This window comes from Orcinus orca, chromosome 5 (assembly GCF_937001465.1).
Source record: "Orcinus orca chromosome 5, mOrcOrc1.1, whole genome shotgun sequence".
NCBI classification, from domain to species: Eukaryota; Metazoa; Chordata; class Mammalia; order Artiodactyla; family Delphinidae; genus Orcinus; species Orcinus orca.
In genome coordinates this window covers 108,704,098-108,716,319 of record NC_064563.1, presented here as the reverse complement: position 1 = coordinate 108,716,319, position 12,222 = coordinate 108,704,098, and the positions used below count along the sequence as shown (strand labels likewise).

At 36.7% G+C, this 12,222-nt stretch overlaps 1 protein-coding gene across 1 annotated transcript; it reads right to left on the bottom strand.

The window, feature by feature from the left end:
* Positions 1-5,027: 5,027 nt before the first annotated feature.
* Positions 5,028-12,000, bottom strand: CGGBP1 (CGG triplet repeat binding protein 1). The gene is made up of 3 exons (XM_004272640.4): positions 11,860-12,000; positions 11,062-11,266; positions 5,028-9,146 (listed from the first exon to the last, which is right to left on the bottom strand). Exon 3 carries the CDS (start codon positions 9,125-9,127, stop codon positions 8,624-8,626), a length of 504 nt encoding a protein of 167 aa, XP_004272688.1. The 5' UTR covers positions 9,128-9,146; positions 11,062-11,266; positions 11,860-12,000; the 3' UTR covers positions 5,028-8,623.
* Between the last annotated feature and the right edge of the window lie 222 nt (positions 12,001-12,222).

The window sequence follows — 12,222 nt, the reverse complement described above, 5'->3', positions numbered from 1 at the left end:
AAAAATACATGAATTACAAATATATGTATGTATATGTGTGTGTATGTGTGTGTGTATTTAAAACTTAAGGACAAATGAAATGGAAAAGGACACATAATGTATAAGAAATTTCCTGAACCTTCAAAACATAAAGTGTAGTTGGGTAGGTAATAAGTGACTGAGTGGCACAAGTACACAGAGCCAGTCAATTCACTCTACAGAAACCCCCAGGGGCTCAGCACTTGCAGGCTGCAAGGAAGCTCTTGGCATGCTCCAGGCCCACTTCCTTAGACCATACCAGTAGGCAACTATTTCTCCATTCACATCCACACCCCTAACCAAGCAAGGGATCAGAAGCTTATTCTCTGGATAATTTGAACCAGAGAAGCTCCAGGTTCAGGAAAGCCAGTGAATAAAGGGTTGCAATGAGGCACAGGGCTAACAACATGGGATTAAAAGAATTATTACATATTGAACCATAAGCTCCTGTATTAATTTCCTCACACTGCTGTAACAAAGTACCACAAACCACAGATTTGGTGGCTTAAACAACATAAATGTATTGTCTCACAGTTCTACAGGCTAAAAGTCTGAGATCAAGGTGTAGGCAGGATTGGTTCCTTCTGAGGGCTGTGAGGAAGCACCTGTTCTATGTTCTATGTACCTGTTCTATGACCTGTTCTCCTAGCTTCCTATGGTTTGCTGGCAATCTCTGATATTCCTTGGCTTCTGCCACATCACCTAGAGCTCTACCTTTAGCATGGAATTCTCCCTGTTTTATGTGTGTGTGTGTGTGTGTGTGTGTCTGTGTCCAAATTTCCCCTCTCACAGGCACTAGTCCTATTGGATTAGGGGCCCATCCTATTCCAATATAACTAATTACACCTGCAATAATCCTTTTTCCAAATAAGGTCATATTCTGAGGTATTGGTGGGTTAGGACTTCAAGTTACAAATTTGGTGGGGGAGGACACAATTCAACTCATAATAGCTCTCTTATTCATCCTGTTCTCAGAATTCCAGTAACTGGGCATATTATTCACATTCTTGTGTTGACTAAACAAATAGACTGCCAGATATTTCTCCAGCAAAGATGGGTTTATTCAGGATCAGCAGAGAATTGCAACTTGCGGTCTGCAACCATGGCCATGTGTAGGCAAGCCATGGGCAAGTCCCCACATGGGGGAAAGCTTTTATAAAGAGGAAAAGGAAGTTGAGAGGGCTATCATAAACAGACCCATGGCTTTTCATTGGCTGAGTCCTTGCCAGGAAAGAATAGGAGTCTTTCTTCCTCCTGTTGGGTTCTGCCATCATCACAGGGCATGAGAGCTCCCCCTTCTGGTCTCCAGACACTATTTGATTGAGGTTTCTGTTTATTACTTTTCTACATTTGTCCCTGTGAGTTTGAAGAAACTGAATGCACTTAGATAAAAGATTTTCAGCAACTTACTTCTGGAGTTCTTCAAAAATTGTGTTTTATTTCTGATTACCTGTTGCCTGGTCCCATTCATGCACATAGGGATTCCAATCAGCTATTTAGTTCTTAAATATGAATCAGCATCTATGAATCACTAGATACTTAAATAATGCTTCCAATAAGGAAGAGACAGATTAAAATTAAACAGTCAGAAATAGAGGAGCCTGGAGGAAATAGAGACAGTGCAGGAGCAGAAGAAAGCTTTTAAAAAATTACAGTTGTCACAGAGATAAAAGAAAATTCTGCAATCATAAACCTAAAATGGGATGCTATGAAAAGGAAGTGTTCAGAAAACAAGAAAGAGGTCTTAGAAATCAAAAGCAGGATGGAATAAATGAAGGAGAGTAGATGATCAAAGAAATAATATAAATATAATACAAAATAATATATATTCCATTTGTTTCCCTGGAGACCTTCCTTCCCAGCCCTTTTTTTCCTTTTGCTCCAATATGAACCTGTTTTTCTGTAGATTCAATACAGTGGTACACTTAAAAATGTGGATTAACGACTACACAGATTAAGACATGAATTTGCTACTTATAACTCTTGTGATCTCACAGTGAGTTGATAATATTTTGTGTTAGTCAAAGGAAGGTAATAGCATTAAGAATCCACAAGGGGAGATGACGAAGAAGCATTAGAGGAGAAAGAAGGAAATCAGGAAAGAAAGATTAAGGACAGATGGCCCTTGGTAACAGGGAAGGATTGCACCTTAATTGTTTTGTGTCACTACTATACTAAGTAGTAAAGAAACTGCTGTTGCGTCAGCAAGCAAAGTGATGTTAGGTGATCCCCCAGTAGGAAAAGAGTATTCAGAAGAGTGTACATTCCACAATAGCAACCTTCATGGAGAGGAACAGAATTAAACGACAAATGATTACCAGACATGGAGTTCCAATCCTGATCTAATGCTGGTTTTCTGAAATAGGAAATTAAGGTATTAGATAGAAAAACTACCTGATATTTTATGACATTTGTTTTATTCTCATTAACTGACAGATTAGGAAACACCCACAAGGTTTTAGCAGTTATTAGATTTATGTTTGTTATAGGTATTATTGAAGCATTGTGGACTAGTACTTACAACTACTGTAAAAAACTAGAAAAAGTTTAGGCTATTTATAGAGTACAGGGATACTAGTCATAGCTTTGAAAATGACTCCCCATTACATACTTAGTAATGAATAACTTGGGGAGAAGAATAATGACTTCACTTTGTAAATATGCAACTAAATTTTATAAAGATAAGTTTTAAAGAATTCAAAAAGATGTTTTAAAATATTTGTTCAGCAATTAAAATTCTTTAATATTCTCATTAATAAGGTCGATGAATTATGTGCTATTGCTGTTCTTTACAGTTAGGATATAACTACTGTGGGAGCAAGTTTCAATAAAAGTCTAATTCATATTTTGTGTGTGTGACACAGATAATGTGCTTGTTGTAAGTCAACATATGGGAGTATATAAAACAAGGCAAATATTGCCCCCCGACCCCATTCAGTATCACCATGTCAGTAATCTTAACCATTTAGTGTGTGTTTTTTACCACATACAAATGTATTGTACTTTGCATAGCACTGTTCTTTTATTTTTCCTCAAAACAATATATATATTTATAAATGTATATATAGAGAAACTTAACAATCTTGTAGGTGTCTCTTTTAATCCACGCTTTTAGGGCACTTGAATAACTCCATAATATTGATGTGTCATAATTTTTGGACCATTGCACTTTTGCTGGACATTCACAGTATTTGCATTTTTTTACGATTATAATATTAAAATGAACTTCTTTTTACATATATTTTTATATATTGGCCATTTTGTTTCTGATATATTCATAAAAGTAGCATTTGTTAGATTAAAAGGAATACATAAATTATTACTATTACTATTGAATATGTACTACATGAGCATTCTAAGAAAAAAATTTTTAAAAATCAATGTGTTCTATTACATACTGATTCCTTGTATGCTTAAACAGAAGAGGTTGTAGAATCTGTCATTTAATATACATACCAGCTCAGGGGTTTGGATTATGATCATCATTAATTAATGTCTAATTGATTAGGTACACCAGTGACTATCTTGATATTCAGTATTCAGTGAAGCTCTTGATGTATCATGGGCATTGCAGTAAAATGTGTGGCAGGTTCTTATTTACATTGGTCAATCCCATTGTTTAATAGAATTTAATCTGGAAATTGATAGTTTCTGTATAACATATACTACCAGATTTTCAAAGGATATGCACACCATTTAATTTGGAAATTTTCAAATTTTATTGCTCTTCCTGTACAGAATAAGACTTGGAGAGTGAAGATGAAACCAATGATAACTATTTTGTTGGTAATTTACTAGTCTTACAAGGAATGCTTAAAGAAGTTGGCTAGATAAGACAACAATATATGCCCTCCCGCTCTTCTGCCCCCATCACTGTGTTAGCGACAATAAATCATCTTTATTTTCTCTGATGTAGAGTAGATGTGATGGAGTGGCTAGAGTTAGCCACTAGAGTAGCATGGCTGGAGTAGCGTCAAGCACATGATAAGAACTCAGTAAGTACTAGTTGATTGCATATTATTCAAATTTAACCAAGAACTTGAGGCCATGAACTTTTAAATTATTTGATTCCAACATTTAAACAAGAGAGATCTAAGCATTCATTCTAAATAGTATGCATATAAAACAAATGAAATCAAGTAACATATTAGAGGGGTAATCAGATGGAAGTCATGCCATACGTATCAAATGCATCACATCACAAGTTTAAGTCCTACTCTACTTCCTAGTTTTAGTCTTTACTGGGCTAGGTTAGCTAGTCTGATCCCAGAAACATCTTTGCATCATGAGATACCATATTACAGGTGCATAATACAACTCAGTATACACACAGAAAGAAAAAAAGGAACTATTATGAGACCCAAAGGCACACACATTCAATTGGTTTACATTTAATAAAGGTTATGATGAGATTCTTTAGGAAAAATGAAGACAAGCCTCTGTTGATTTGGAGATATTAAGCTGGAAACAGAAGTATTGACTAATTTCTTAAGGTCCTTTCTATCATTTTGATTTCAGAAAAAACAAGTCAATTACTTTATAAATTCATTAATTTTTTCCAAATAGAAGTAAATAGGAGGAATAGCTGTCCTCAAAACTATGTAAAACTAATAAAAGACAATTTTCCACTTCTATGCATTTTCTCCCCAGTGCTGGTAAGAGTACAGCAAATCTTTCGAAAACCCGATAAAACTTACGAGATGCAAATTAGGTCCTTGCCGTCCATAATTAGTCTTTCTAAAGGTAGAAAGTTAAGAGTATGTTTCCAATTAAAAGCACTGATTAAGCTTATTTAAATATTACCTATATAATTTTAGGGGAAAGGGGCTATCTGTAGCTATGATGTAAATTTGGTTTGACAGAATATATATGCTTTTACATTGGACATAAGGACTAATAATCTTACAAAGAGATATAACTAGTAGAAAAATAAATCTAAGTTTTATTAATCTGTTGGAATGATGAAATATATGCTATTGACCCACAAAACAAAACATGCTTTCAAAAACTTCTGAAACAATTTTTGAAATTTATTTCTAAAAGTCACAGAGACAAAACTTTAAAAGCGACACATTTATACTAAGGATACATGCGTGAGCAAAAAAAATAAGAAGGGAATACAAAAATGAACATAGTAAAATTTTAATGAATACAGTATTCTGGATACAAGTAGAATACCACTACATTAAGAACTGTATTTACCTCAAAAGTCTATGGTAGTATGGATTGAGATAAACCAGGTTTAGGATAGTCACTTCACTATTCACATTTTAATCAGTGCTGACTAGAAGCCAAAGCAACTTATTTTAGGCTAAGATTTTCAATTAAATTATAGAATGAATCTTCTATTTAATAAACATGTTTTAAGGTGATCTGTACTCATTTAAAGGCAGCTGGGGCAAGTCAAACCACAGAGAGCCCTTACAAAGACTAAGCACCAAATGACAAATTGTTTGTGGCTTTTGTTTGGGGCCACCTTACGTTTTATTTTGTTTAAATGTGTTTTCCATTAACATTTACATACAAATTCTTTCAGGCAAAAGATTTTAACATGGAACTTTCTGCTTAGAGATCTTGCCAACTGTTACTTACAATAGTTTTTAAGCAATGAAGACTTCAGAACAATCCCAAGCTGATACTTAATTGGTTACAACTGTAAGATGCAGAACTTTTTAAGTATAGGTATTTTGGTCCCTGAAATTCAGTAGGGCCAAATGCGTTAACTGGAAGTAACATTTGTTTAAAAAAAAAAAAAAAGAAGAAGAAAAGTCTTACTCAAAGATGATAATGAATAAAATAACTATTTAGGCTCCAATACACAATCTTTCTAAATTTCCACCCTGTAAGAAATGATTATAATGTCTTTCAGGCTTGCTATATGCCCCAGAGAATCAAAAGAAACCAACAAGGAATTTAACATTTCAACAAGCTAGGAAATATTTACTGTAAGCATATAGTGAAATTCTGGAAGACATACTATCATACTTTGAGAAAACACTATTAACAGGTAAGCATGTGTTGAAGGCAGTTTATAAATGAAACATTACAAATCTTATGTTTATGCATACAACTTATAGAAAAAATGTGCTATTTTTCCCAATAGTATAGCATCACACCAACACTATATAGTTGAGAGCTCTGTACACACGTCCACACCTCCACAGCAGCATATGCCTCTTAGACATTCTCCATTTGTTACCCAACGTATGCTAACCATGGTTTCACAGATTTGTACCAGTTTGAGCAGGCTAAGACAATCATTCTGCCTTAACTATGAAGTAAAGTTAACCAGTTTCAGGGAACGAAAAGTTTCATAATTAGTAAAGAAACACATTAAACCTCTATAACAGGATGGAAAACGCTTCTAAGGACATGATATAATCCTAACAGGAGGACGGATTATGCCCCTAGATATACTGGATATACAAAAAGTTAGGAGCCTGGAGAAATACATTAAGCTATATGGGACCTAAATGATCATCAAATTAGTAATAACTGCTAGAAACTCAAATGTGAATTATTGGTATTTTTCTAGTACAACGTCATCCAGTTTACTGTTTAGGACTACTTAAAGCCTTTCTGCCACTATGTGTTTGCTGTTAGTGCAAATTAATGTCAAAACAATAGGGAGCAGTCTGAATCACATGAAAGTCTTGAAAAAATTAGAATGATTGTATATCTAACCTTATCTTTGTATTCTGAAAATACTGCTATAAAAATCAATTATTTTCCGAGTTTCTTAGATCTTGTACCATCTTAGATAATTCAAGTTAAACATGGTTGCCTGCAAATTCTTTACTAGAGGAAGTAAAAGCAAAGTACATTTTGGTTATGTTTTGCCACTGGTTTCCTCTTGCATGTGCTTAACAAATGAGAGCACTATTCTGGGCATTAATTGTGCTACTTTAACATAACTGAACATGAGAAAAACTGGTAGCTCAAATTTTGACAAGTGATTTTTTTTTTTTTGGTGGCAGACTTATTTAAAAATGAAAACAACAACAACAAAAAGCCCACATAAAATCTAAAATAAGATGGGCACTTTGACACCTCATACTAGGAACTTAAGTCCACCAAAAAAACTTAGACATGGAAAGCCGATTCTGAAAAACCTAATATCTAATCTTTTTCTTATTCACTTTGGCTGTTTTTTAATGAAGACTTGTGGTAAAATGACCTCAAAGATAACTCCCTCTAAGTCATATAGGGCATTTTTTGTCAGTGCTTTGTAATAGAAATATACTTTATGAAGATTTTTAACTTGAATGTTTTCAAAGACTTTAAGACATTTTTTTAAAGCTCTACTCCAAGTTTTCAGCTCTTTAATTTTTTTAAAAATATAATTTGGGTATCCAACAAAGAGGACATACCTGGGCTAAGCCACTTTAATAACCTTACAGGATAGTGGAATTCAGATAGAGATCATTTCCTGAACATGGTTGACCTTTAACAGAATTGATTATTTCCTCACCCAAACAGTTATGCAGGATACTGCCAGATCTCCATTACAAAAATCTTGCCAGTATTTTTAGACAATGGTTTACCATCTGTTTAAAAACCTTATACCACCAGAGGCAAAGCACATAAAACTGAAAGTAAGTAAACTTGTTTCTAGTCTATCTAAATAAACTCTTATAAAATCCTGTGGAAAAATTAATGCATAAAAAGTAATTTCCTTATCATCTGATCTGTCAGCCAAAAAGTAATTATTAATTCTCTGTAAAAACAGGAAACTCAATCATAAAATATCTACCTGTTTAAATTAAAATGCCAATCTTGAAGTCTTTTAACACCATGACATAAAAAAAAAGTTTCAAATTCAAGATGATGCTTGAAATGAAAGCTATGGTTCGAACATTTGTGTTTATAGTACGAGACTAAAATCGTGTCACTGCAAAATTCCCGGTGGCTTTTGGCACTGACATTAAAAGATTTTAGTCTTTTGGTCACTTGAAGCTGCTACTAAATACAATAAGCCTTTAAAAAAAAAGGAAAAAAGACAGTGAGGAACTGAAAGATAGTTAACTACCTCATATACAAGTAAAGCACAGTCTGAAATAAACGATCATTTTCTGCTAGGAATCTGAAGATGTAAGAATAGTTTCCCACCATTTTGAGGATGGGAAACTTCCTTTTTGAGGATCCTCTAATCAGAAATAATTCCTTTAATTTACTGTGAGTGGTATTGCCTGGCAGCAGCTTCAATTTCCTAGGCTAGTCTTCAATCCAAGTAATTAGGTAATCTCACAAGGAATAATCATACATGGCAATGGGGTAAAAAAGCAGGGCAGTTCTTCCATGCACAAACATTTCAGGAGAAAAACCATCAAATTTAAAGATAACCATCAGGTTTCAGGTATCCTAGCACACTCTAAACCCTAAGTTTTGCTTTACACCATTGGTGACTAAAATTAACAATATGTTTTGCAGTGAAGTTTTTTTTTATGTTTTCTTTTTTTTTTGCCTGCAACTATATATACATTGCAAAACTATTCTGCATCACATGATTTAAAATGAAATAAATATAAAAATGAACCACACAATCAACACATAACTTTAATACTCCACATTATTTATCTTGATCACAATGGTGGTAACCTCCTTGTCAACAATCTTGTGAGTTAAGGAGTTGATTCTCATTCTCATATCCATCAGGCAGATATGCTCTCCTCAGTTGGTCTGACTTGGGTATGGAGCCTCCATTCTTCACATGGCGAGACAGGAAAGCACGGACTGCTGGGTGATCAGCCTTCTCAAGTGGGATGTTGGCTTCCAGGCACATTTTCACAAAGTCCTGGATAACACTGACTTTCTCTGTTTGCGCAGTACTGTTGCACTGAAGCGATGCAGTTAGAGGCCTCTGCTTCTTTCTCACATTCTGCTCTTCAAATTCTGCCTTCCTCTTGGTATGAGTCTTTGACTTGAGGTGGTCACTAATGGCAGACTTGCGAACGTGATTCAGAACCACATTGCAAGAAGTGCAGAAGAGTTTTCCTCCATCTTCGTGCAGCTCACCTCCAAACTCAGTGACTCGATCCAGGGGAGTCACGTACAAAGCAGTCTTAGAACGGTTTCGAGCAGGTGGTGCTGTCACTACAAATCTTTCCATTCTGACTTTGAATAGGGTTCTTTCAAGACAAGAGAAACAGAGTGTTATAACAACACTTCATGAGGGAAGGAATAATAAAAAGGTAGGTATAAACATTTTAAGATTAAAGGCTTCAGAAAACTTAATTCCAATTAATAGACTGTATGTCTATTAAGTCTTAACTTACCTGAGATACGTTAAGTGAAGGCAAAACCAGAGCAAGTTACTAGTAACAACTAGGTCCATTCCTTGATTATGATGAAATTCAAATAAATTCAAACTATGAAAAAACTATCCCAGATGTCACTATCCTTTAGAAAAACCTAACTACAGGTCAACATTTATGGTATTAATCTCATCCAATTCAGATATGTGTTCAAGTTTAAAAGAACTTCTTTCCCTTCACAGCTCTGGGGCAACAGATTTTAGGAAAACAACTGCAAGGAACTGTGTACAAAGTTTGTTCAAACAGGTGGGCCACTAAACTGGCATAATTCTATATGAAGTTGAATATAATTTCCCAAATTGTTCTGAGAAGAAAGAAAGTAAAAACCAAGAAAGAACACAGGCCAAATGCAATTAAAAGTAGCAACAATGATGTTAAATTTTAAAGTCAAAATACAGAGCTCAAAGTAAGTCATTTTTTTTTAATGCATATATACCTCTACTAAGATACCTTTCCAAAAGGTGATAGACAAGCTATGCAAAGTGCCTTATCTAACACTTTTTTTTCACTAAAGAATAATATTTACATTTGCTAATATTTATTTCACTTATTTAACTATTAAGTTAGACCAAAACTAAGAACACAGTATCTTGTACATGACAGATGCTCAATCACAATTTGTTGATATGGAATAAGTGATTATCTTCACTATTTTTCCAAATATTTAACTCAGAAGCAGCTTAATAATTTCTCAGTTGAACCCCAAAACAAATTTTTGTGATCATTGCCAAAATTGTAAGGTTATGGGCACTGAAAACTTGAGATAACAGAAGTAAGTGATAACCATTTGTTCCCTGAGGCCATGCCATTGGATTAAGCTCTTACATTAACCTAGATATAAGAAATTGAAATGAATTTGATAGAATTCAAGATGGAATTCTGTTCTGTATAAATACATTAGAGAAAAATTCCCAGGTATGCTCTGAAGAACTGTACTTTATAAGTGTAATCAGAAACAATGGAGTATTCCGTTAATCTATGCTACAGAATTCATAGCTGGTTACCATGAAATCTCTCTCAAAAGAATTTATGTATTAGACACCTGTGGACATAGCCTCAGAGAAGAAGTCAACATTCCAAAGAAATTTTGGAAAGTATGATCAAGTTTAGGTTTTAATAGGTTTAATTCTTTTTTTTCCCATTAAAAATGTGTTTAACGCAAGGCTCCCGTGCCAAATACTATTTAGGTTATAGGTTTTCAATGGCAGGTAAGACAATTCCTGCTTACTAAACAGTGAATTACCATTACACATATTTGTACTTTAAGTTAATGGTATGTGTTTTATAATCATATAGCAAGTCAGTCCCAATTATAATTAATGGTTCTAAGCTATTTATGAAAAACATTACATATTTGTGCCCAGTAATGCTTAAATCATTCTATGTGAAAAGTCTTCTGTCTTTGGATTTCATACTCTAAAACAATTAACATGTTCCTTATTCTTTGAAGCATAAAACGCGCAATCACTTGTGCTAATATGAAAGGCCTATACATTCCAAAATCTTTTAAGTTTTAAAGTATATTTGTGTTACTGCACAGGTAAATATCCACCCAGTAGAGGATGCTCGAGTTTACAGAACCGAAGAACCAAAGTGTTTTCCATAGAAGTAAAGATATTTTAAACGAGGAAGTTACAAAGTTAAGAGCAGGAACTGGCCAACAAAAGAAGCAAATCATTTACTAGATAAAAATAAAACTCAACAGAAGTTTTCAAGTTTAAATGTTTACCAGATTAGTTTCCAGTTTTTTTCGTCTTGATACCTAGAAGCGAAGGGTCTCCAGAGCAAAACCAAAGACGCATGAAATCCTGGCACTTTCAGTTTGTTCAAACCCGGAGATGCCTTCAAATCAGTTTTTCAACAAGTGGTGGTGTGGAAATAGTTTCTGGGCTTGCACCCTATTTTCCCTGAGGTGCTGGGAAGTCATGCCTTTACTGTAAAACACGAAAAACAAATGGAAAGAAAAAATGGGGGAGGGGGAAGGAAAAAGGGTGGATGAAAAAACGAACAAGAACGTCCACCACAACCACCACGCAGGTGTGCTTAAAATCACCCTAAGTCCACACCACAAATTCGGATCCCAACGTTTACTCCAACTCTCCTCATCTCAGTCCCTCCACAGTGGTGCGCCCGGATCTGCACCTCCCCGGGCGCCCAAGCCCCAGGGTTCGGGAGGAGGGAAAGGCGGGGCTCGCGACGCGCCCGGCGTCTAGACTCCCTCCTCCCGCGCGGAGCCCAGCACGCCGGCGCCCCACCGCCCCTGCCCGCTAGCTGGGCAGGGCTGAGTCCCAGCTGCCAGCCGTGGGCCCGGGAACTCGACAGCCGAGTTGGCGGCAGTCTCAAGGGAGGAGGCAGCAGGCGCCTGGCGGAGGCGACCGCTGTCAGGCTTCCCGTCCCCTCCCTCTTCCTACCGCCGACAACAGCGCCCCGGCCCCGCCCCCGGCTCCCGCTTCGGGCCGGAAGGCCCCGGGCCCAAAGCCCGCACCAACGGTCGGGCCCACCCTCGGCCTCCCTAGCTCCTTGGTACCGTAGGATCGGGGCCGCCTTGAGGGGAAATGGACGATACGCGGCCGGAAAGAAAAGGAAGAGGAAGAAAAGGAGGTGCAATGGGGTGAAGGAGGAGGACCAGTCGCCACCGCCGCCACCGCCGTCGCCGTTGCCCGATCGAGCCCCGCAGCGGCCGCCGTGTCCCCCGCCGAGCCCAGTCCTCCTGCGCCGCCTATGGGAGAGCTCGTAGGCGGTACCCAGTAACCGCCGAGCAACATTGACCAACGGACCGCGGACCTATCAAACAGACGGCTGAGTTGGCCAATAGTAGTGGAAGGGCGGACATGTGCATGATTGGCATCTAGAGTTCTCCAATGAAAACTGGGGGCGTGGGTGGGCGGAG